Raw genomic sequence first — 23,626 nt, forward strand, 5'->3', positions numbered from 1 at the left:
CAGAAGGGCCTGTTACTGTGCTGTATCTCTAAATCAGTAAATAAATAGATGGCAACCCACTGGCCGTCCACCAGTCAGTGAGTTGTATCAGTCAGTCTCATCTAACGTGCAGACCGATGGTTAGACATTAATTAGGTTGTGTTCGTACAGGACTGAAAGTTGATCAGTTTTGATCTTATTGAGCAGGTTTGAGAGGTGTATGACCAGTTCATGCATTTTTTCTCATATTATATAAAATGGATGTTTAAATGCATACAAAGGCATTGGAACAAATCAGCTACCCTAACCACAAGGAAAAGAATCATGGTGAGATACAGCACAGAAACAGGCCCTTTGGCCCAGCTTTTACCACCATTTGCATGTGTTACCTCTCGAAACCTTTTCAATCTACGTTTCTCTCCAAAATTCCTGACAAACCACTATCAATAAGATGTATTCCACTTTGGAATCAGGGATTTGTAGCAGGTATAACAATTCCTAAAAAAAGCATTTTTAGATGTACAAATATCAGTAGATTGACTTCAATCATGCTGAAGTAAACTTTCCCCACCCTGACTGGGCAATGATGATGTGAGAGCAAGATCAGGTCATAATGAAGTACCAGATGAACAGACCTCAGCTGTTTTGAAGATTTTTTGTCTGTTCTAATTTGTCACTAATTAACTGGTTGCAAGTTACAGCAGAAAAGGAGAACTGCATGTGCTGACAATTTCCACAGTTTTGAAGTTCTGGGAAAGTATCAGAAAATGTGAGAATTTTAAGATGTATCTAATGAAGTGAGAGGGAGGTGTAATGATGAACAGAAACCTACCGATTAAGAAGGATGAAAGAGGAAAGTTAACAAGGAACTATGAAAAAGCCTCATAATTTTTAGTTGGTTATGGGCAGAGAAAACATTGCCTCTTAGCAGCCTAATACTGAAACCAGGAATATAACTCCATACCTTCAGTTTAGGGAGTCGCTTAATGGTCTTGAGTGGCCGTAACACACGGAGAACACGTAGAGACTTGATGGTGTTTATGTCTTTTCCACTGGAACCCCTACAGATAATATTAAAACACTGATATTTAACACTGACTGAAGTTTTGGAATTAACATTAAACAAGAGCAGCTTACTCTACATATTTATGCATTTATGAAGAGGTCAAACTTTAAAGCATTTTACAGAGGTTTACAGAGGATGTTAAACACAGAAGGATATATAATTTTCAGCTGAAAACATCTGGTTCACTGTGAACCTGCCACCCTTAATTGGTCTGGTCTATATGTGACCTGAGAAGTCATTGGCATGCTACTGTAATATCTCTAACAAGACATAGAAAGATATCAATTGTAATTACCCAATGAGATTCCTTGGGAAGGAGGAGAATTCAGAGGAGAAAGGAGAGAAGAGTAGAATGCAAGGTTAATAAGTCAACTAAGATAAACATGAACAGATATATCAGCACACGTCAATATATCAGCAACAGTGCACAAAGACTGACAGAGCAGGTGTCCCTTCTGAATGGTGGTAGTGATTGCTAGTGTACTCTTGGCTTCATAAAATGACTTGCACCCTCCAGATGACATAATGGAAGCAGGACAAAGCTAAGTGCCCCCTGTGTCTTCCCACCATTCATTAAGATCAAGAATAAACTAATACTTCAGTCCCAATTTATTGCATGATCCTGCATTCCCTTATTACACACCAGTCTATAACTATCTACTGTGGATGCAGTCTCTGCCCACCCTCCACAGACTTTATGGGTAGAAAATATCCTCACTCCCCTTTGGGTAAATAAATTCTGTCCTGAAAGGTGTTTTCTTTCTTTCGAGACCCCAGATTCTACACACCACAGCTTGGGGAAACACCATCCTTGCCATCTACCCTAGCAAGTAATTAACAATCCTGTATGTTTCAATGAGATTACACCCTACTCATGCAAAGTCAAGGGAGTATCATCTCAGTCTTATTCTTCTCTCCATACATAACAACCTGTCTTTTCAGGAGTCAACATGGTGAACCTCTGTTGGACGAAAATTCTTGTTCAGGGATGAAGTTCAGATATTTCATGCCTGATCTCACCGGATCCTGTATACAGTTAAAGTAATCTCTCTGGTTGTTCATCAAACGCAATGGTTTGGCACCCAACTAACAGGGTGTTGTTTTCTACACTCCCTATAAATTCAACAGGGCCCATTCCCATTACCTTTATAAAAGAGGTGATTAAGCTGGAAAGAGTGCAGAAATGAATCATGGGGATATTATCTGGATTGGAAGTTGTAAGAGTCTGGATTGTCAGGGACTATTTTCCCTGGACAGCAGGAGATATTGAAATGACATGATAGAGGTATATAAAAAGTATGAGGGATGTAGATAGAGTAGATAGCCAGGGTCTGTTTTTGCTAGGTGGGGGTGCCTGAAGCTAGAGTGCACAGATTTAAGGTGAGAGGGAGGAGCCATAACGGGAATCTGAGGGGTGAATTTTTCACACCAAGACTGGTTGGCATCCAGATGGAAATGGAGTTAGGAACAGCATAGATTTGGCAAAAACATGATCAGCTAAAGGACCTGTTTTGATGCCATACAGTTGGATATGATGACTTTAACAGGGCCCCATTACTATGCTCCATTTAGACTCAGAGGGCACCTGCAATCACAGATCCTTGGACACCTCAAGACCCTGTTTCCTGCACTCCCTTAGACTCACCAGGGCCCCTTTCCCATGCTCCCATTAAAATCACATACCCTGCTATCCATATTTTCTTTAAACTCATCCAGTTTATTTGAAAACTAATATCTACCATATAACATCTAAAAAAAGTGAATTAAAGGGCTGGGTGTTAATGGGAATTGAATCCAAAAGTGCAGGAAATCTGCCCGGTTAGCTCCACCATTGTCCTGATGTGTCAGATTATTGAAGCTCTGTAAATGAAGCAAAATATTCCCCCTCTTAAAGTCAAATTCTCTTGCTTAAAGTCCAATGCCCTGACCACCTTGGAGGTCTCCTTGTATGTACTGTTCCATTCCTGGTTATCATTAATCAGATTCCTATCCTGTACATTTGTTTTGTCCTTTCTCTTTGACTTTCATGTACAAGACGATATGCATTTTAACCCTTCCCCACTGGCTGGTCAACATGCAGTGCTCTACCATCTGCAGATATCCACTTCTTGTTTAAAGTCTGTCAAAAAGTCTTATTTTGTTTTTCTCATCATCAATATTCTTATAATTTCTAAACAGAAGACTAGAAATCAATATCCCATTCTGTACCTGCATAGGTTTGATTGGGCAGTGCAGCATGTGTTTCACTATGTACAAACGTGTCTAGTCTGTAGCCCAGGAGCTGATGAGGCAGTGTAGAGTGAGCTACATTACATATCTAACCCATACTACAGTGCGAGGTGTTGCATTTTGAGAATAGAAATGAGTGAAAGATAGGGCCCTGGGGAGTGCTGTAGAACAAAAGGACCTAGGAGTAGAAGTCCATGGTTTTCCTAAAGTGGCTTTGTAAGCAGGCAAGGTGGTGAAGAAAACTTTTGACATGCTGGCCTTAATCAGTTAGGGTAATGGATATAGAAGCTAAGATGTTATGTTACAGTTGCACAAGATGTTGATGAGGCTGCCCTGAGAATACTGTGTTCAGTTTTGGTCACCGTGCTGTGGAAAGATGCCATTAAGCTGGAAATGGTGCAGAAAAGACACAAAGATGTTGCTAGGACTCAAGGGACTACGTTATAGAGAGAGGTAGAGTAGATTTGGACCATTTTCATTGGAGCATAGGAGAATGAGGTGATTTTTATAGGGCTGTTTAAAATCATGAGCGGCCTAGTGAATAGTCACAGCCTTTTCCCAGGGCTGGAGAATCAAGAAATACTGGGCACATGTTTGGGGTAAAAGAGGAAAAAATTAATAGGAACTTGGGGGGGCAACTTTTTCACCCAGGTGGGGCGGGGTCTGTATATGGAATGAGCTGTTGGAGGAAGTGATTGAGGCAAGTACATTAACAACATTTAAAAGGTAATTGGACAGGTACATGGGTAGGAAAGATTTAGGGGGATATGAGCCATACACTGGCAAATGGGACGAGGTAGGGTGGGAATCTTGGTAGGCATGGACCAGTTGGGTCGTAGATCCTATTTCTGTGCTGTATGGTTCTATGTATCTATGCTGTCTCTATACGAGTTTGAACGGTTTGGAAGTATTCTGTAACCTCCCTCAAATAAACACCCTCTGGAGTCTCTCTTGCCTAAGCTGAACCAGCAATGGAAAGATTCAGAATTTCCCTTTGCACTTACGTGAAAGCAAACGCAACCAGTGCTCCACTCACTACAATGAAATCCAGAATGTTCCAAACGTCGCGGAAATAAGAGCCTTCATGGAAAATCAAACCAATGTCTATCATCTAGAGAAAGGATCACACCTAAATAATTAATCAACAGTAACTTCACATTTCACATTTGCCTGTTTTTAAATCTGAAAGAACACTATCAATTTGCACTGATATAGTATCTACTGCAACGTCCCTGCATGCTCCACAGCATGGAATTAGAAAACTAAGTCATGTGAAGCTTATTCATGCTGTTATGACCTCAGCCCCCTCCCTTGTGAGAATCACAAGAGCCCTAGTAAAGGGGGGGGGGTCAATGACCCAAGAGAGAGAGCGACGTGCTGAAATTGGACTCAGGAAAATAAGAGAGAAGCCTTAAGGTTTGGAATGTGGTCTGGCCTCTCAGCCAGACAAAAGCCACGGACATGGCCATTGTCTCTTGGAGACACCTTTGTGGAATGGGGACTGGACTACGTGCAAACCCTCAGGGCAATGTGGGCTGGGTGATGGGGAAAGATTGCCTCACCCCACCCTGATTGACATCTACAACCCTGCCAGTCCAGATAAAAGGTGGGCTGCCGAGGCGGCCCCTCAGACGCACCAAGGAGACACACTAAGAAGACACGATAGCGCTTCCCGTCGGAGCGGGAAGCCATTTTGAAGGAAGCCACGTGCGTTAGATTCCGGATCGGGAGTCTGTGGCTGAAAACCAAAGGAAAATCGCTTTTAACTAACAACGGATTCCAGGGAATTGCTTTGCAAAGACAACGGGCAAGTGTTCTTTTCTCTCACCACTCCCTCTCTCCAAAACGTGAAATGCCAGCGGTTCCCAAACGGGAAAAGCCTTCAGACTTCTGAGTGACTTTTATATTTCAATTGGACTCAGTATTATCCCCTAGACAACGATAGAGCTTATTTCTGATTGATTAGTACTATACCTGTGCTTTGGATTGAGTATTGACGACGTATATGATCTGAATGCTTTGTATTAACCATACGTTTGTGCCCCTTTAAAAATAAAAAACGTTTGAAAATAGTAGCATCAGACTTCAGCGGACCTCTCTATCTTTGCTGGTAAGTCACCCAGTTACGGGGAACGTAACAATGCCGATGACCCATAATTTGACCAAAAAAGGGTTTAAAACTGCAAACTGCAAATTGAGGAAGGAATGGTAAGGAAGTTTATACAAAGATGTTCTGGGCCAAGGCTGGAAGCCACATGACAGGAAGGATGTGATTAAGCTAGAGAAGGTGTAGAAACAATTCATAAGGATGTTACCAGGGCCTAAAGTCTTGGGTTATTAGGAGAGACTGAATAGGCCGGGTCTGTATTCACTGGAATAAAGGAGTTTGAGCAGTAACCTTAGAGAGTTTAGTAAAATCATAAGAGGTATGATGGGGTAGATGGTCACAATAATTTTCCCAGAGTACGCTAAATTGGTTTCTTATTGTCTCGTGTATCAAGGTACTCTTAAAAAACTTGTCTTGCATGCTGTCCATACAGATCAATTCATTACAACAGTGCAATGAGGTGGTAGAAGGTAAAACAATAACAGAATGCTGAATGTCACAGTACAGAGAAAGCACTGTGCAGGCAGATAATATGGTGCAAGGCCATAGTGAGGGAAATTCCGAGGTCAAAAATCTATTAAGGAACTATCCAATGGTCCTACAACCAGTGGGAAAGAAGCTGTTCTTGAGCCTGCTGATATATGCTTTTAGGCTTCTGTGCCTTTTGCTGAATGGGATGGGAAGAGGAGCGAATGATTCTCCATGATTTCTTATGTTCTTGGGCAAAATGTTTCACATAATACTTCGGGATAGGATGCTTTCTGTGATGCATTGATAAAAACTGGTGATGGTGAAAGGGCACATGCCAAATTTCTTTAGCCCTTGAGACACTAGAGGAGCTGCTGAGTTTTCTTTGCCATAGCGTCTATGTGTTGGGATCAAGACAGATTACAGGTGACGTTCACTCTGAGAATTTGAAGCTTTGAGTCCTCTTGACTTCAGCGCTGTTGATGTAATTTGTACAGTCTCCTTCCTGAAGCCAATGACCAGTTCTTTTGTTTTGCTATCATTGAGGGGAAGGTTGTTGTCCTGACAGTACATCACTAAGCTCTCTATCTCCTTCTTGTTCTCCATCTCATCATTATTTGAGATATAGACCACTATGATGGTATCATCTGCATACTTGTAAATGGAGTTGAAGCTAAATTTGGTGGGTGTATGGGGAGTAGAGAAGGAGGCTGAGGATGCAGTGTTGGAAGGAGGTGGGGCATCAGTGTTGAGGATAATGGCTGAGGTGTTACTGCCTGTCCTTACTGGTTGGAGTTTGTTGGTCAGGAAGTCAAGCATCCAATTGTGGAGTCCCAGTTTTAGGAGTTTGGAGATGAGTTTGTCTGGAATCATAGTATTGAAGGTGGAACTATAGTCAATAAACAATAGTCTAAAATTTTTTAAAGTCCAAACATAGATTAAAACTTGAGGGCATAGGTTTAAAGTCAGATGCAAAAGATTTAAGAGGGACTTGAGGGAAAGCTTTTCACATAGACTGGGGTGGTGAACAGAACAAGCTATCAGAGGAAATGGTAGAAGTGGGTACAATTGCACTACTTATAAGACATTTGGATAGGTTCACAGTGAGGAATAGTTTAGAGGGATATGGGCTAAATATAGATAAATAGGACTAGCTCAAGTAGGCACCTTGGTTGGCATGAAAGGTTGGGTCGAAGGGTCTTTTTCCATTCAGTATATCCCTATGACCATGGCATGGCAAAATCCTTTTGCAAATAGATGGGTGAAAGAGATCAGCTAATTACATTATCTTAACTCAGTGAGGCGTCTCTTGTGTTCACAGACCAACAGTGATTACCCTCCAATAACGCATCCAATTCTCATTCTCCTAATTAAATCTCTTGCACTGATTGGGTGAGGGTTGTACCTGGGTCTCTGGCACCAACTTTACTAGCTGTACCACTGTGCTGCCTCATGGAGCATCAGTTTTGTATACACAGTTAACATTTCATATTTTAACATCCAGATGAGGAGATGGGAGATGCATCCTAATCCAGCATCTGGCAGGTTGATGGACGTAGGTCTTTCAGGGAGCAGGAGAGAATGGGTTGTGGTAACATTCTATAATTAAGTGGTTTACCTTTATTACCATTTCAAAGGTGAAAACTCCTGTGAACACGTAGTCAAAGTACTTGAGCACCTGGGAGTTAGAGTGAGAGAGAGAATGAGAGAGAGCGAGAGGGAGAGGAGAGAGAATGAATGAGAGAGAGGGAGAGAGGAGAGAGAGGGAGAGACAAAGGAGAGAAAGAGAATAAGTGAGAGAGAGAGAGGAGAGAGAATGAGTGAGAGACAGAAAGGGGGGATAAAGTGAAAGAATGAGAGATTGAGAGAAAGAGAGAGAGAATATGATTAACAGTATGTCCACAAAACACATCAGGTACTTACTTTTATGTTTCTTAATTCTAAAAAATATGATATCCGGTTTCAATCCAAGTTCTGCTTCTCCTTGACAAACTCTACCACATTATATTCCATTTTCTTCCACTGTCTATCCATGGGTTTAAATGACATTTTCCCAAAACAAAACAATGCTTTCAATATAATGGACTTCACACACCACACTTCAACACATATGGAGTTGTAGTCTCTCAGCTTTCCTGGTTGCTATTTCTGCTCTGGAATGATACACAACCTATCAATGACAGTCAATGCTCCAATAATACAGGGTATCCTGTGGCAGGTTACAGCTGCCCGAACATTACCAACAATGAGACACCGCACATGAGACTCGGGTACGAGAAGACCAGAGTTTCTGCACTCTGGTACTAGTGCAGAGAGAGAGAAGAGCAGGCAGCTGATTTGTGGGAACACTGCCGAAGTTCAGTGTAAATGTGCACCTACCCCATGCCTCGGAAAACAGCAAAAAGAACACAACTATAGGAGAGCACCACAACACCATGACACAACCATAACATCTACATGAACTGCCAACACAATGCACGGGCAAAAGTTGCAGTTAAATAGATAATTAACTCTGGTTTAAATTTTCTTTTAGTAGAAACTCAACTTTTCTTTGACTTAATTGAATAGTTTTATATTCAATTCAGTCAACTCACTCCCAACCACGCAATGCATAACACTAGACACTTTTGTTACACTTTCATTCTCAAAGGCTGATATTCGTCAGATCTACAAAACTAGAGCACCAGCACAGGAAAAGGCCCTTGTACCAAAACAGAAATTGAATGCCTCACTGGCATTACAATGACTTGGCTGTTGAAAGGGCAGGACAGACTGTTTGATATTCTGGGCTTTAAAAGAGATAGGGAGGGAGGTAAAAGGGGTGGGGGTGAAGGTCAGGGATAGGAATCACAGCTGCTCAAAGAGATGACATTGTAGAGGGATTGTCTACTGTGTCAGTGTGGGTGGAAGTCAGAAACAGGAAGGAAGCAATCTGCCTATTTCTCTGCTTGGTGTCCTGGTGGTATTGGGAGGGCTAATGGAATATTCTAGTACCACCATTACACTGAGGAGCAAATAAGTAGGCAGATTTTGGAAAGGTGCAAAAATAACAAGGTTGTTCTTTTGGGTAACTTCAACTTCCCTAATATTGACTGGCACCTCCTTAATGCAAAGGCTTTAGATGGGACAGAGTAGATGGACAGGCCAACTAGAGTGATGCCATACTGGATCCAGTACTAGGCAATGTACTTGATCAGAAAACAAACCCCTCAGTGGACGAGTATTTTGGAAATAGTGACCACAACTCCATGGTCTTTAGCATAGCCACGGACAAAGATAGGACAGATCATATGGAAAAGTATTTAATTGGGGGAGGACTAATTATTATAGTATTAGGCAGGAACTTGGGAACTGGTGTTCTAGGGTAAATTCACAGCAGTGGTAGCGTAATGGTTAGCGTGATGCTATTATATCACGGGGCATCGGAGTTCAGAGTTCAATCGCAGCACCCTCTGTAAGCAGTCTGTACATCCTCCCATGGAATGTGTGTGTTTCTCCTGGTGCTCCGGTTTCTTCCCACAGTCCAAAGATGTACTGGTTAGTAGGTTCATTGGTCATTGTAAATTGTCCCATGATTAGGTTAGGGTTAAATCAGGGGTTATTGGCTGTTGCTGGGCAGAGCGGCTCAAGGGGCTGGAAGGACCTATTCCGTGTTCTATGTCTAAATAAAAATAAAAATAAAATAAATGAGGCTTGTATAAAATGCACTTGCATTGGGCTTTGGATAGGTTTGTAACCCAATGAGACAGGGAAAGGATGGTAGACAAGACAGGCAGAACAAAAGGAAGAAGGAAGCATTCTTAAGGTTTAGTAAGGAAAAGTCAGACAGACATTTAAGAATTATAAAGTAGCCAGGAAGGAGCTTAAGAACGGACTTAGGAGACAAAGAAGGAGGCATTAGGATGTCTTTTTTTCATTGTCTGTAAATTCTTGCTCTTTAGTTCAGTGTAGGCAGGATGGTTAAGGTGCTAGAATGCTCCTCTTGTGAGGTGTGTGGTATCAGGGTACCTAACAGTTTCCCTGAAGACTGTGACCTGTACGAGATGGACAAGTTGCACCTAAACTGCAGGGGAACAAATATCCTGGCTGGGGGGGGGGGGGGGTTAAATGAGTCTGGCAGGAGGATGGGAACCAGAGCACCAGATGAGAAAGTGGAGGGAAGCAGAAGAAGGCAGACATCCAAACCAGTAAAAACAAGCGGGTGCAAAGTAACAGATCGGGTAGTTTGAAGTGAGTGTATTTTAATACGAGGAGTGTTATGGGTAAAGGTGATGAACTTAGACCATGGACTAGTACACAGAACTATGATGTTGTGGCCATGACAGGAACATGGTTGCGGGACAGGAATGGGTGCATAATGCCCCAGGGTTTTGATGTTTTACTAAAGTTAGAGAGGAGGGTAAAAGAGGGGAGAGGGGAAGTTGCACCACTAATCAGAGACAATATCACAGCTGTACTCAGAGGGGACTTTATGGAGGGCTCATCCACTGAGAACTCAAAAATAGGAAAGGTGCAATCACTCTGATGGGATTATACTACAGACCACCCCCCCCCCCAAGAAGCCACAAGGATATTGAGGTACAGGTATGTGAGCAGATTAAGGAAAGATGTAAAAGCAACAGGTTGTTGCTATGGGGAACTTCAACTTCCCTAATATAAACTTGACCTTCTTAGTGCAAGTGGTTTACATAGAGCAAAATTTGTTAGGTGGGTTTCATAAATCAATATGTAGGTAGTCCAACAAGAGGAGAGGATGTACAGGATCTGGTGTTGGATAATGATCCTTGCTAGGTGAATGAACTTTCATTTGGTGAGTAGTTAGGGAACAGTGACCAGAACTCCTTAAGTTTTAAGGTAACTATAGAGAAAGGTAAATACACACATTGTGGCAGAGAATTAAACTAGATCAACGAGAGCATTAGGCAGGAAGTAGGGAGAGTTAATTGGAAACAGCTGTTTTTGGACAAGTCCACAACTATTATGTGGAGGGTGTTTAAAGACTAGAATACATGGTAGGTACTCTGTTTCAGTCAGAAGGAAGGATAAGGATGCAAGGTAAGAGAAGCTTGGATGTTGAGAGTGGTGATAAATTTAGTCAAGAAGAAAAAAAATAAAAGCATTAGGAATTTAGAATCAAACAGAGACCTGGAGGATTATAAAAAAGCCAGGAAATAACTCAAGAAGGGAATTAGAAAAGCAAGGAAAGCCATGACAAGTCCTTAACAAATAGAATTAAAAAGAATCTCAAGGTATTGTATATGTAACGACCAGGTCTGGTTCAAATGATTCATATTTTTTTCTCTGGTATGCTGTTCTGTTCTTTGTACGCTGCTTGTTTGGGATATTGTTGAAGATAAGAGCTAGGAGAATTGTATCCTATCCAATTAGGATGGCTGCATTTAGGGGAGGTTTCCCTGGTGAGGAACACTAAGGTTGGGCTTGGGGCTTTGTTGGGGATGAAGAGAGAAGAGGTCATAGGAATTGACCTGGAGTGGGGCTGTAATTCGACGAAGACCGGGGAGATTGAAGGACGATCGGTGAAGGGGAAACCCTGAGCTCCAACTTGTGCACATTAGACTGTTGCATGAAACTGGGCCCTTTTTCCTTTTTTTTTCCCCATTACCAACCCTTCAGTCAAATTCAGAATTATAAAGCTAAATCTTGTAATTGTAAGCGGTGTACTGTCTGTTATTTCGTGGTACTTGCTTGAAATAGGGTAACAAATCAGGAGAAGGTGGAGAAGCTTTCTGTCTATACTTTTCAGCTAGAGAGACAACTAAATTATTTGTGGCATAGAGGGGCCATTCAGATGGCTGAGGTGGATCAGTTAAGAATGGATCAAATAGTGAAAGACGCTCAGTCCCAAAACCTGATCACTTGGGGTCTCCGACTGTCTTATAAGATGCACCCCACTCCCTGGTTTGTTGAGCTGATCAGAGAAGTACAAGAGGAGGAGAATGCGTCGGAGGTGCGGGAGGACTCAATCAGCAGGGTACAGTCCTTGGTAGTATCACCTGTGTTGTAATGACCACAGATAGCCCAACCTGGGGAATGGTAAAGGAGATTGTGGCAGAGATGAGAACTGAGATGTCCCGGTTGTTATCAGCGGGTGTGGACTCCCTGACAGGGAGGCGGACCCTCTAAGGGAATGGACTACACAGAGGGCTGCTAACAACTGGGGTCCCGCAAGAAGAGGAGTGGCTGGTATTGTCTGTTATAACTGTGGTGATGAGGGACACTTCAGGCGGGAGTCTGAGTGATGGGAAATCCTAGGAGAGTGAGCCCCTGGGTACCTAAGCAGAGGGAAACTTAGAAGAGACCCAGTGAGGGAATGGCCTGGCGTCTTGGGGGGAAACACACTAATGCAAAAAACCCTATTCCTGAAGGCTTAGTGAGGCAAGCTCCAGTGTATCGCTACATTGGTCTTTATGGTACCAATTATACTACATTGGTATTGCTCCAGGGTATTTATACTAGAGCCATACTTGACACAGGCTCACAGGTCACTTTGCTGTACCATTCGTTTTACAACCGGTATCTGACGCATTTACCATTGATGCCACTCAAGGCACTAGAGATCTGGGGTCTTATTGCGGGTGATTATCCATATGATGGTTATTTGTCAGTGAAACTGGAGTTTCCGGAGGCAGATGTGGGAGTGGCTGAGGTCCTTGGCACATTAGCACTGAGTTTTGAACTCAATGCCTAGACTAATAAAGGCAAGCACCTTTAGCCTCCTGTGTTCCTTGAGAACAATGCTGAACACCCTTGAATTGGCCTTACCTGGTTTCTAGCTGAGTCCTTGTTGATGGGATCCTCTGCTGCAAGAGCCACACTGCTGGCTGCAATCACCAGAAGGATACACATCTCAAAGTAGCGCAGGTTGACAATGAAGTGGCATGCTCTGCGGACCCTGCCAAGGCAGAAAGAGTCACTGCAGACATTACGTACAATGACAATCTCATTCAGGATGAAAACAGGAGGTCTCCGGCCCCTTCATCTCCTCGTTCACCACCATTCGGGACCCCAAAGTCATTCCAAGCAAAACAACATTTCACCCATGAGTCTCTAAGGGTCATCTACTGTATCCGGTTTTCCTGCTGCAGTCTCCTCTGCATCGATAAGACTCGACGTAGATTTGGGGACCTTTTGCTCCATTTGGCACAACAGGTGGGATTTCATCTTAGTTCTAATTCCCATTCCCATTCTGACATGTTGGTCCATGGCCTCCTCTACTGACATGATGACGTCACTCTTGGGTTGGAGGAGCAGCATATCATATTCCATCAGGGTAGCCTCCAACCTGATAGCATGAACATTGATTTCTCTAACTCTGGTGATTTCTCCATCCTCCCCTTCTCTCGTTTCCATTCCCTGCTCTGGCTTCCCTCTTACCCCATTCCCTTCTCCTTGCCTGCTCATTGCCTCCCTTTTCCTTTCTCCATGGTCCACTCTTCTTTCCTATCAGATTCCTTCTTCTTCAGCCATTTACCTTTTCCACCTATCACCTCTCAGCTTCTTACTGCATTCAACCCATCCACCCGCCTTTCCCCTCACTTGGCTTCTCCTGCCAGCTGGTCCTCCTTTCCCTCCCTCAGCCTTCTTAATCTGGCATCTTTCCATTTCTTTTCTAGTCCCGGTGAAGGATCTTAGCCTGAAACATTAACTGTTTATTCCCTTCTATAGATTCTGCCTGACTTGCTGAAATCCTCCAGCATTTTGTGTGCTACTTTGACATTTCTTAGTCACAAAGTATGCTGCTCATCCTGCTGAGTTTGTTCAGCAGATTAAGGTGAACAAGAGGGCTCAGATGACAGGGGAGAAAGCTGGAAGAGGATACTAAATTTAGATGATTCATGATTCAATATATGAAGATTATATTGAATGCTGGGGCATGCTCAAAGAGCTGAATAGCCTAATGGTAATCCTTGTTTCAGTGGCACAGATGTCCTGAAGGAGCAAAGTTGGAATCCCAGAGTGGAAACTCATCAATCTTTCTCCTGAACCTAGCACTGCTGAACTGTAACTTGCCAAACAAATCAGTTGCTCTCTCCTGCACGACGCTGAGCTCCTTAAGTGTTGTTGGAGTTTTAGTCATCCAGCCAAGTGGACCGCATTCTATCAGACTCCTGATTTCTGCTTCATGGAAATCAGAGATGCAGAGAAATCAGGCTTCTGAAGCTGTTGCAAGGACTTGATCATCGTCTGAACCCTTAGTGCCTAGGTGGCACATGGGACCGCAAGGACTTGACGGCCAGAGTTGTAACGAGAGGTTTGGCAGGCTTGGACTTTAATTTTTGGAATGTAGGAGACTAAGGGTAAACTTGAAGAGGTGTATAAAATCATAGTATGAACACAGAGTCTTTTCCCTCTGTGCAAGGTAAGCAAAAAATAGATGGCATAGTTTTAAGCTGAGTGGGAAATAGTTAAAAAAGGACCCATGGGGCAATTTTTTCATGAAGAGTGTGATAAATACATGGAATGACCAGAAGATGTGAGTTAGGTACAATAACAACACTTAAAAAAACATTTGGATAAGGGGTTTATAAAGAAATGTGACTACCTTGGTGGGCACAATGGCTGGTATAAACGAATTGGGCCGAAGGGCCTACCACCATCGACTCTAGGACGGGTGGAGGATGCTAGAAGGTAGATATCCAGCCTGTTCATGTACCCAAAGTGTTTTAATGACTGGTTTCATTGAATTCTGGCTGACGGTGGCCTCCAGGATCTGATTGTGTGGGAGTGGTTGATGAAAGCCAAGGGTGCTTGGTAGGATTTGTTGGACGTGGTTATTATTCAACTCATCTTCCCTGTGTATCGGTCACACTGCTCAGCTCCTTACCATCAGTATAACTTATAACCAAACAATTGTTGGGGAATGCGAATTTCAGTAGTAGTTTCACCAACTTATTGAACAGCCTTAACTTTGCTCAAAGTTCAAAGTAAATTTATTTTCAAAGTATGTATATGTCACCATATACTACCTTGAGACATTTTATTGCAGGCATTCACAGTAGAACAAATAAATACAATAGGATCAATGAAAAATTCCACACAAAGACTGACAAACAACCAATGTGCAAAACAAAATGAACTGTGTAAATACAAATAAATAAATAATACTGAGAACATGAGTTGTAGAGTCTATAGGTTGTGGAATCAGTTCAGAGTTGATTGCACAATATATAGCTCATTCATTACTTCTTGAATTTGGCAGTGAGACGCAAGATATTGTGGCTGCAGCAAACATTGAGGTGCTAGAGGAATTCAGTGGGTTATATTGGACAAACTAGAGTTGTTTACTTTAGAGTGTAGGAAGCTGAGGGGAGACCTGAGGGCAGTTTCTAAAATTATGACAGTAAACAGCTTGAATCTTTTCCCCAGGGTTGAATTATTAAATATTAGAGGGCATGCATTTAAGACGACAGGGTATAACTTCAAAAGAAATTGTGGGTGGGGCAAATTATTTTACACAGACAGTGGTTAGAGCGTGAAATAAGCTGCCAGGGTTAGTAGTGGAAACAGATATGATCGATGTTTTTACAAGGCTTTTAGATAGGCGTATGAACATGCAGAGAAGGGAACACTGTGGATCATATTCTGTACAGGTACAGGCAGAAAGGATTTAGTTTAGTTCAGCATCATAGTCAGCAGAGACACTGTGGGCTGTACATTCTGTTTTAACTGTAGAGAGAAAAGGACAGTTAGCATTTCAGGTTAAGAACCTTCATCTTCGTCTTGTGTCTCCATATTTTGCTGCCCATTGTTTGGCAATCTCTTCCCATATCCTTCACTTCTGTTGTGTTTGTGGTCTCACACTCTCTACCTTTGTTGGATCACATCTCCATTACACCTGCTCCATCAGATACCCCAGTACCACCTCTGAAAATCTGATGTGTTATACTGCCGCTGGGTGCTGTTCTGCACTCCTACTGTGGTCCCGCAAAGAACAGGGCACAATGACCTCTTGAGAGGTTTGTGATCAAGAATGTTGACTCTATTTCTTGCTCCAGAGACGATGACTGATCTGTTGAGTGCTTCCAGCACTGGGTACTTCCTGTTTTCACATTTCCAACATATGCGGGGTTCTGCCTGGGATAGCCTCAGTTGAAAGGTGTTTGAGGAATTTTCAGACAGGTATGGATAGGTGGGCATCACTCTACCCCTTTGAAACCTGATTTTTGCATCTCTGTCAATACTGCTCCCAAAGCCAAAGACAATAATATTGGATGCCAGCTTTTGGTTGGACAGATTCCTGAAGATTCCAGCACAATCCACCTTATCAGGCAGAAACCCCCTTTACAAATACTCTCATTTCTCTGAGCAATTAATTTTAAATCAGCCTGGTCAAGGGAGGCTGGCAAGCAGTCAGGAACTGAGGTGACTTACGGGTTGGTTGTGCTGAAGAGAAACATGGAGCTGTAGGGTATAATCGCCTTGGATTTCTTCTCTTCATCTTTTACTGAACTACTGCTGCTGCACACATTTCCTGTAAAAGAAACCCAGAAATGCATCGAAATCAAATGGCCTGCTTCACTTCAAACTGGTGTATTCTGTCTCTAACCTGTGACCACCAGGCCCACAGTTGATGACAGAGGGGTACGAGGCTGAAGTGCGTCACTGCGATGGGGGTGGGGGAAGTAGAGTACTCAGCTCAATCGAGATCTGGCCCGGGGTAGGGCGTGGGGGTGGCTTGTCGGACATGGGACTATCACTCAGTCAACCTATACCTTCAGACGAAGGGGAGAGCTGAGCTTTTACACATGCTACAAAGGAAGGGAAGTCTACCTAGGCAAGGAGAGGCAGGACCTTGTAACAAGAGTCATAGATAAAAGTCATACAACTCAGAAACAGGCCCTTTGACTCAACTGGTCCATGGCAACCAAGATACCCGTCTAAACTAGTCCCATTTGCCTGTATTTGGTCCACAACATTCTAAACCTTTCATTTCTATGTGCTTGTACATGTTCAAGTGTACCTCCTTAACCACCACTTCTGGCAGCTCATAGATGAAAAACCCACCTTTCAGATTCCTATTAAATCTTTTCTATCTCACCTTAAACCTGTGCCGTCTAGTTCTTGACTTCTAGTTCTAGTTTGGCCCAGTCCATCATGGGTAAAACCCTCCCCACCATTGAGCACATCTACATGAAATGCTGTCACAGGAAAGCAGCATCCACCATCAGAGACACCCACCACCCAGGACATGCAACCTTCTCTCTGCTGCCATCAGGAAGGTGGTGCAGGATCTTCAGGACTCACACCACCATGTTCAGGAACAGTTATTACCTCTCAACTATCAGGCTCTTGAACCAAAGGGAATAACATCATTCAACTTCTTTTGCCCCATTATTGAACTGTTTCCACAACCAATGGACCCAGTTTCAAGGACTCTTCAGCTCACGTTCTCAATATTTATTGCTTATTTATTTATTATTATGCCTTTTTTTGTATTTGTACAGTTTGTTGTTTTTTGCATGCCGGTTGAATGCCCAAGTTGGTGCGGTCTTTCATTGATTCTGTTATGGTTATTATTCTATAAACTGGTTCCTTAAGATTGTTAGCGCCGGGGGTGGTGATGGGGATTCAATTTTGAGAATTATCACTTCGTGAATTAGTTAAGAAAAAAGAAATACAGGGAGAGGTACAGAAGGCATTTCAGTGTAGATGGGGAGTGACAGTGAGACAGTTTTGTGATTGAGAATTTCAGGTTGTTACAAAGTGGCCATGATATAACTAGAGGGCAATACTGATGACTACACAATACGATATGGACAAAACAGTGGTTGACGTCGTGAACCACGGATCTGGCATCAGAGTGAATTACTCACAGAGAGGTCTAGAGAAAATGGGTTGACAATGAGAGATAAGGACTGCAATACTCGGTGTAACATCAATGATGGGAAAGCTACTGTTCAATATTCTGATAGAGGATCATGATCAGTACAGCAGAGAGTCTCACGGAAATATACAAAGTGTAATTTTGCAGAAATAAATAAGACACTGAAAAATATGCGGCATCAAGGTTCGTGAGATATTGAGAATGGTGTATATTTTGAACAACAGTGTGACACTGAGAACAGCATCTCACTGAGAACAACAGTATGATACCAGTGAGGAACATCGATTATCACAATATGACAATGAGAACAACAGCATGATGTTGATAGCAGGGAGATGATGAGGACAGCAGTGTAACATTGAGAATAACAAAACTACATTGAGAACGGCAATGTGACATTAAGAACAATAGCATCTCAGTGACAACACGAGAATCACATTGAGAACAACAGTTTGACCAAGACCAATTAAGCCTCACTGGTAACATTAGAACACAGAACATTACAGCATAGTACGGGACTTACGGCCCACATATTGTGCCAACCTTTTAACCTACTCTAAGATCAATCGAACCCTGCCCTCTCATATGACACTCCAATTTCTGTCATCCATGTGCCTATTTAAGAGTCTCTTAAATTTTCCTAATGTATTGGCCTCTACCAGCATCACTGGCAACATGTTCCATGACCCACTACTCTCTGTGTACAAAAACATACCTCTTACATCCCTCCTATGCTTTCCTCCAATTACCTTAAAATTATGCTCCCTATATGAACTATTTTTGCACTGGGTAAAAGTTTCTAGCTATACAGTTGATCCATGCTTCATCATATTCTAAACTTCTATCAAGTCACCTTTCATCCTAATTTGCTCCAAGGAGAAAAGCCCTAGCTCAATCAACCTATCCTCATAAGATGTACTCTCCAATTCAGGCAGCATCCTGGTAAATCTCCTCCGTACTCTCTCTCTAAAGCTTCGACAACCTTCCCAAAATGAGGCTGCGGAACTGAACAGTGTATTCCCAATGGGAATTAACTAGGGTTTTATGGAGCTGCAACATGACCTCACGGCACTGCCAATTTAATGCAGGCTTCCACACCACATGCCTTCTTAACAAATCTATCAGCTTGCGAGGCAACTTTGAGGGATCTATGAACATGCATTCCAAGATCCCCCTGTCTTCCACACTGGTAAGGTCCTGCCATTAACCCTGTATTCTGCTTTCAAATTCAACCTTCCAAAGAGACTCACTTCAGGCTCTTCCAGATTGAACTCCATCTGCCACTTCTCAGCTCTGCATCTATCAATATCCTATTGTAACCCTCGATAATCTTCTATAAGATCCACAACACCACTGATCTTCCTGTCATCTGCAAACTTACTAACCCACCCTTCCACTTCCTCTTCCAAGTTATCCATAAAAATTCCACAGCGTGGGGGTGCCACAAGAGATACCTGTGGTCACTGACCTTCTGGCCTAAAACGTTACATCTACAACCACAATCCTTCTATTAGTAAGCTAGTTCTGAATTCACACACAAACAAGAGAAAATCTGCAGATGCTGGAAATCCAAGCAACACACACAAAAAGCTGGAGGAACTCAGCAGGCGAGGCAGCATCAATAGAAATGAGGGTTCCTGATGAAGGTGTCAATAGTACTCTTTTCCATAGTTACTGTCTGGACTGCTGAGATCCCCCAGCATTTTGTGTGTGTTGTCTGAATCTATACAGCCAGGTTTCTCTGAGTCTCTTGCTTCCTGACTTCCTGAATGAGCCTACCACGGCGCACCTTATTGAATGCCTCACCAAAATCCATACACAACACATCCACTGCTCTGCCTATATCAAAGTGTTTGGTCACATACTCAAAAATCCCGTTAGGCTTGAGAGGCACCAGCTGCTCCTCACAAAGTCATATGCTGACTATCCCTAAATCAGACTATGCTTCTCCAAATGCATGTAAATCCTGTCTCTAAGAATCTTCTCCAATAATTTGCCACCACTGAAGCAAGACTCACTGGTCTATAATTCACAGAGTTATCCTTTCTCCCTTTCTTGATCAAAGAAATTACATTTTCCACCCTTCAGTCATCTTGTATTACTCCTGTGGCCAGTGAGGACACAAAGATGTAGCGATCTCCTCCCTCGCTTACTGTAGTAACCTGGGATACATTCTGTCTGACCCGGGGGACATTTTCCTAAAGTTCCAACACATTCATTTTCTTAACATCAACATATTCTAGTATATCAGCCTGTTTTACGCTGTCCTCCCAAACATCAAGGTCCCTCTCACTGGTGAATAGTGAAGCAAAGTATTCATTAAGGACCTTGCTTACCTCCTCTAACTCCAGGCACATGTTTCCTCTTCTCTGTGATTGATCCAATCTTCATCCTAGTCATCCTCCTGTTCTTTACATACCTGTAGACACCTTGGGGTTTTCCTTAATCCTACTTGCCAAAGTCTTGTCCCCTTCTAGCTCTCCTAAGTCCAATCTTCAGGTCCTTCCTAGCTACTTCAGGACTCTCAAGAGCCCCGCCTGATCCTTGCTTCCTAAACTAAGTAAGCTTCTTTCTCCCTCTTGACTAAATGTTCCATATCTCTTGTCAGCCATTGTTCCTTCACCCTACCATCTTTTCCCTGATAGGGATAAACCTATCCAGAACCCATGCAAGCATGCCCTAAACAACTTCTATACTTCTGTTGTGTATTTCCCTGAGTATATTTGTTTCAAATTTATGCACCCAAGTTCCAGCCTAACAGCATTATAATTCCCCTTCCCCCAATTGCTTTCACTTATCACCTGCTCCCATCCCTCTCTAAGGATATAGTAAAGGTCAGGAAGTTGTGGTCACTGTCTCTGAAATGCTCACCCACTGAGATCTGACACCTGACCTGATTATTACCTAGTACCAGATCTGGTATGGCCTCTCCTCTAGTCAGCCTGTCTATCTTTCCTCAGGAATCCTTCTTGGACACCTGACATATTCTGACGCATCTAAACCTCTTCCACAAAGGAGGTATCAATCAATATCAGGGAAATTGAAATCCCCCATGACAACAACTCTGTTGTTTTTGCACTTTTCCAAAATCTGCTTTCCAATTTGTTCCTCAGTGACGATTGCAATTGGGGGATGGGGGGGGGGGTCCTGTAAAATACTCCCAAAAGAGTGATTTATACCTTCCTGTTTCTGACTTCCACTCACACTGACTCAGTAGATGATTCCTCCATGAAGTCCTCCTTTTTTGCAATGGCATTGAGAACACTGTGAACATTGAGAACAACAGTGTGACTGAGACCAATGGAGCTAAATGGAGAATACAGTGTGACACAGTGCTAATAGTAAGACATTAGAAACACTGGGATATCCTGAAAAATGAAGTTACACTGAAAACAGGAATAAACAAAAAACGACAGTGTGATATCCAAAACAAAGCAATTATATTGAGGACAAAAGTTTGACACAAAAATTGACAGAGCTGCAGAGTGTAAAGAAGGCCATTGAAGTTTACAGTAGGCATAGATCAGTTACTGATATTTTATTTTTAATTTAGAGATAGATACAGTGCAGAACAGACCCTCCTGGCTCACTGAGGTGTGATTTAACCTACTAACCAGTATGTCTTTGGACTGTGGGAGGAAACTGGAGCACCCAGAGGAAATCCACATGCACAGGGGAAGTGCGCGCAAACCTGGTTACAGAGGATGCCAGAACTGAACTCCAAACTCGGGCGCCCTGAGCTAACCACTACATTACTATGGCACCCCAGTATGGGTGGAGAAATGACAGGAAGAGTTATATCAGGACGTGTTGTGCTTTGGGAGATGAAATATAAAGGATAAGGACATAACCCTTAACAACATTGTTGTACAAAAGGATCATGGTGTCCAAATATATCTCCCTGAAAGTGCCAACACAAGTAGGCAGACGAGTAAAGAAGGTGTAAGGCATACTTGCCTTCATTGGCTGGGGCATTGACTATGAGTCAGGAAGTCATGTTACAGCTGTATAAAACTATATGGTTTGGCCGCATTGGAGTATTGTGTGTAATGCTGGTTTGCCCATTACAGGAACAATATGGAGACTTGGAGAGGGTGCAGAAGAGGTTTACCAGGAGGCTGCCTGGATTAGGGAGCATGAGCTGTAAGGAAAGGTTGGGCAAACTCGGGTTATTTTCACTGGAGTGTCAGAAGCTGAAGGGGTAACCTGATGGGACTTTGAGAGGCATAGAAAGGTATTTTTCCTGGAGTAGAAATGCTAAGTACTAGATCACATGTATTAAAGGTGAGATGTAAAGTTTTCTTACACAGTGAGTGTAAGGTGGGCATCTGAAACAGGTTGCCAGTGAGTGGTGGAAAAAGATTTGGTAAAGTGTTTAAATGGATGCAAGTAGAACATGAATTTGCAGAGAATGGAGGGATATGGATCATGAGGGGATTAGTTTAATTTGGCAGTGTGTGTTCAGTCAATGTATAGTGGTGCATAAATATGACCTAAAATATGATCAGATCTTCACCTACTTCCGAAAACTAGATAAAGAAAGCAATCAAAAACGGTTCCTAACACATTTAAAAGAGCAGTTGAAATCGCTGTATCAATGGAAACAGCAGACAGAGATGCAAGTGAGTTACAGTCAGGAGTGATAGTGAGCGTGAACAAAATTGCAACGTCTACACAGAAACCTCCCTGTTCAAATAAATTGTGTTACCATTGTGGCAGGGTCTCATATACACTAGACTAATGCAGGTTTAAACAGAAATGCAACAAAGTAGGATACAAAGAAAGAGCATGTTTGGCAGGGAAAAAGATAAAAAGTCAAGTTGCAATTTTAAAGAGAGCACTAATCTGCATGCTGTTGATAAAAAAAAAACTGATTATGGTAAGTGTGACACAGGACTGCGTAGCCTTGAGAAAAGTAATAAGAGACAAGCAATATAGCTTACACCAGAAGTGAGTGGCAAATTAATTAAAATGGAAATGGACACAGGAACAGCTATTCCAGTCATTCTACAAAATGAGTTTGAACAGCAGTTCAAAGATACTGAACTGAAGCCTGCAGGTATCCAACTAACAACTTATACTGGAAAAACATACTGTAACTCCTGTGGGAATGACTTTGTAACCGTGAAATAAATGAATCAACAAGGTTTGCATGTGCTAAAAACAGGCGGGCTTGTGGGTTTGTGATTGGCTGAGACAACTACAACTTGATTGGAGATCCATCCACCATTTGCATACCACATCCCCTGTAACACAGTCAACTGAAAATGAATTAAGAAAGGTACTCGATAATACCACAGCAGAGTTCAAGGATGACATTTGAAAACCTCAAACATCGCAAGGGTAAAATACTATTAAATGAAATGCCACACCCAAGTTTTACAAAGCCTGTCCAGATCCTGCAATAACGTAGTAGGTGAGCTAGATTGCATGGAAGCTGAAGGAATTCTTTCCAAGGTTGAGTGGAGCCCATGGGCAATGCCAGTGGTCTGAGTAGCCAAGAAGGATGTGTCTATCAGGATCTGTGGGGATTTTGTCACCAAATACCCAGTACTGAAATTAGATCAATACCCTCTGCAAATAGAGGGTATCTGCAAATAGAGGGTATAGAGGATATCTTTGCAAACCTTTCTGGAGAGAAACACTTCGGCAAAATGGACTAAGTTGAGGTCTACCTACAGATGTAGATGAAATAAGGGTTCAAAGTGTTTCTCAGCATAAACACTCACAAAGGGTTTTTATCATGATAATTGTCTTATTTTTGGAGTAGCATTCACACCTATACTCTGGCCGAAAGCTAGGGACCAGGTGCTGCAAGACTGTCCAGCAAAATCTCCAAAATCTCAATACAGTGTTAAAAAGATTAATAGATTATGGGCTTAGAGTACAACATGACAAGTGTGAATTCTTTAAACTAAGCATCACTTACTAC

The 23,626-nt window shown here is 42.5% G+C and overlaps 1 protein-coding gene across 1 annotated transcript in view; it reads right to left on the reverse strand.

Moving 5' to 3' along the window:
• Nucleotides 1-23,626, reverse strand: part of LOC140737314 (probable voltage-dependent R-type calcium channel subunit alpha-1E) — a 619,860-nt gene that overhangs the window by 185,041 nt on the left and 411,193 nt on the right. The window contains 5 exon segments of the mRNA XM_073063744.1: nucleotides 944-1,040; nucleotides 4,279-4,385; nucleotides 7,468-7,527; nucleotides 12,633-12,762; nucleotides 16,242-16,341. Coding sequence (XP_072919845.1) covers nucleotides 944-1,040; nucleotides 4,279-4,385; nucleotides 7,468-7,527; nucleotides 12,633-12,762; nucleotides 16,242-16,341 — 494 coding nt within the window.

The sequence above is a fragment of the Hemitrygon akajei genome, chromosome 12, assembly GCF_048418815.1.
Source record: "Hemitrygon akajei chromosome 12, sHemAka1.3, whole genome shotgun sequence".
In the NCBI taxonomy this organism is placed as follows: Eukaryota; Metazoa; Chordata; class Chondrichthyes; order Myliobatiformes; family Dasyatidae; genus Hemitrygon; species Hemitrygon akajei.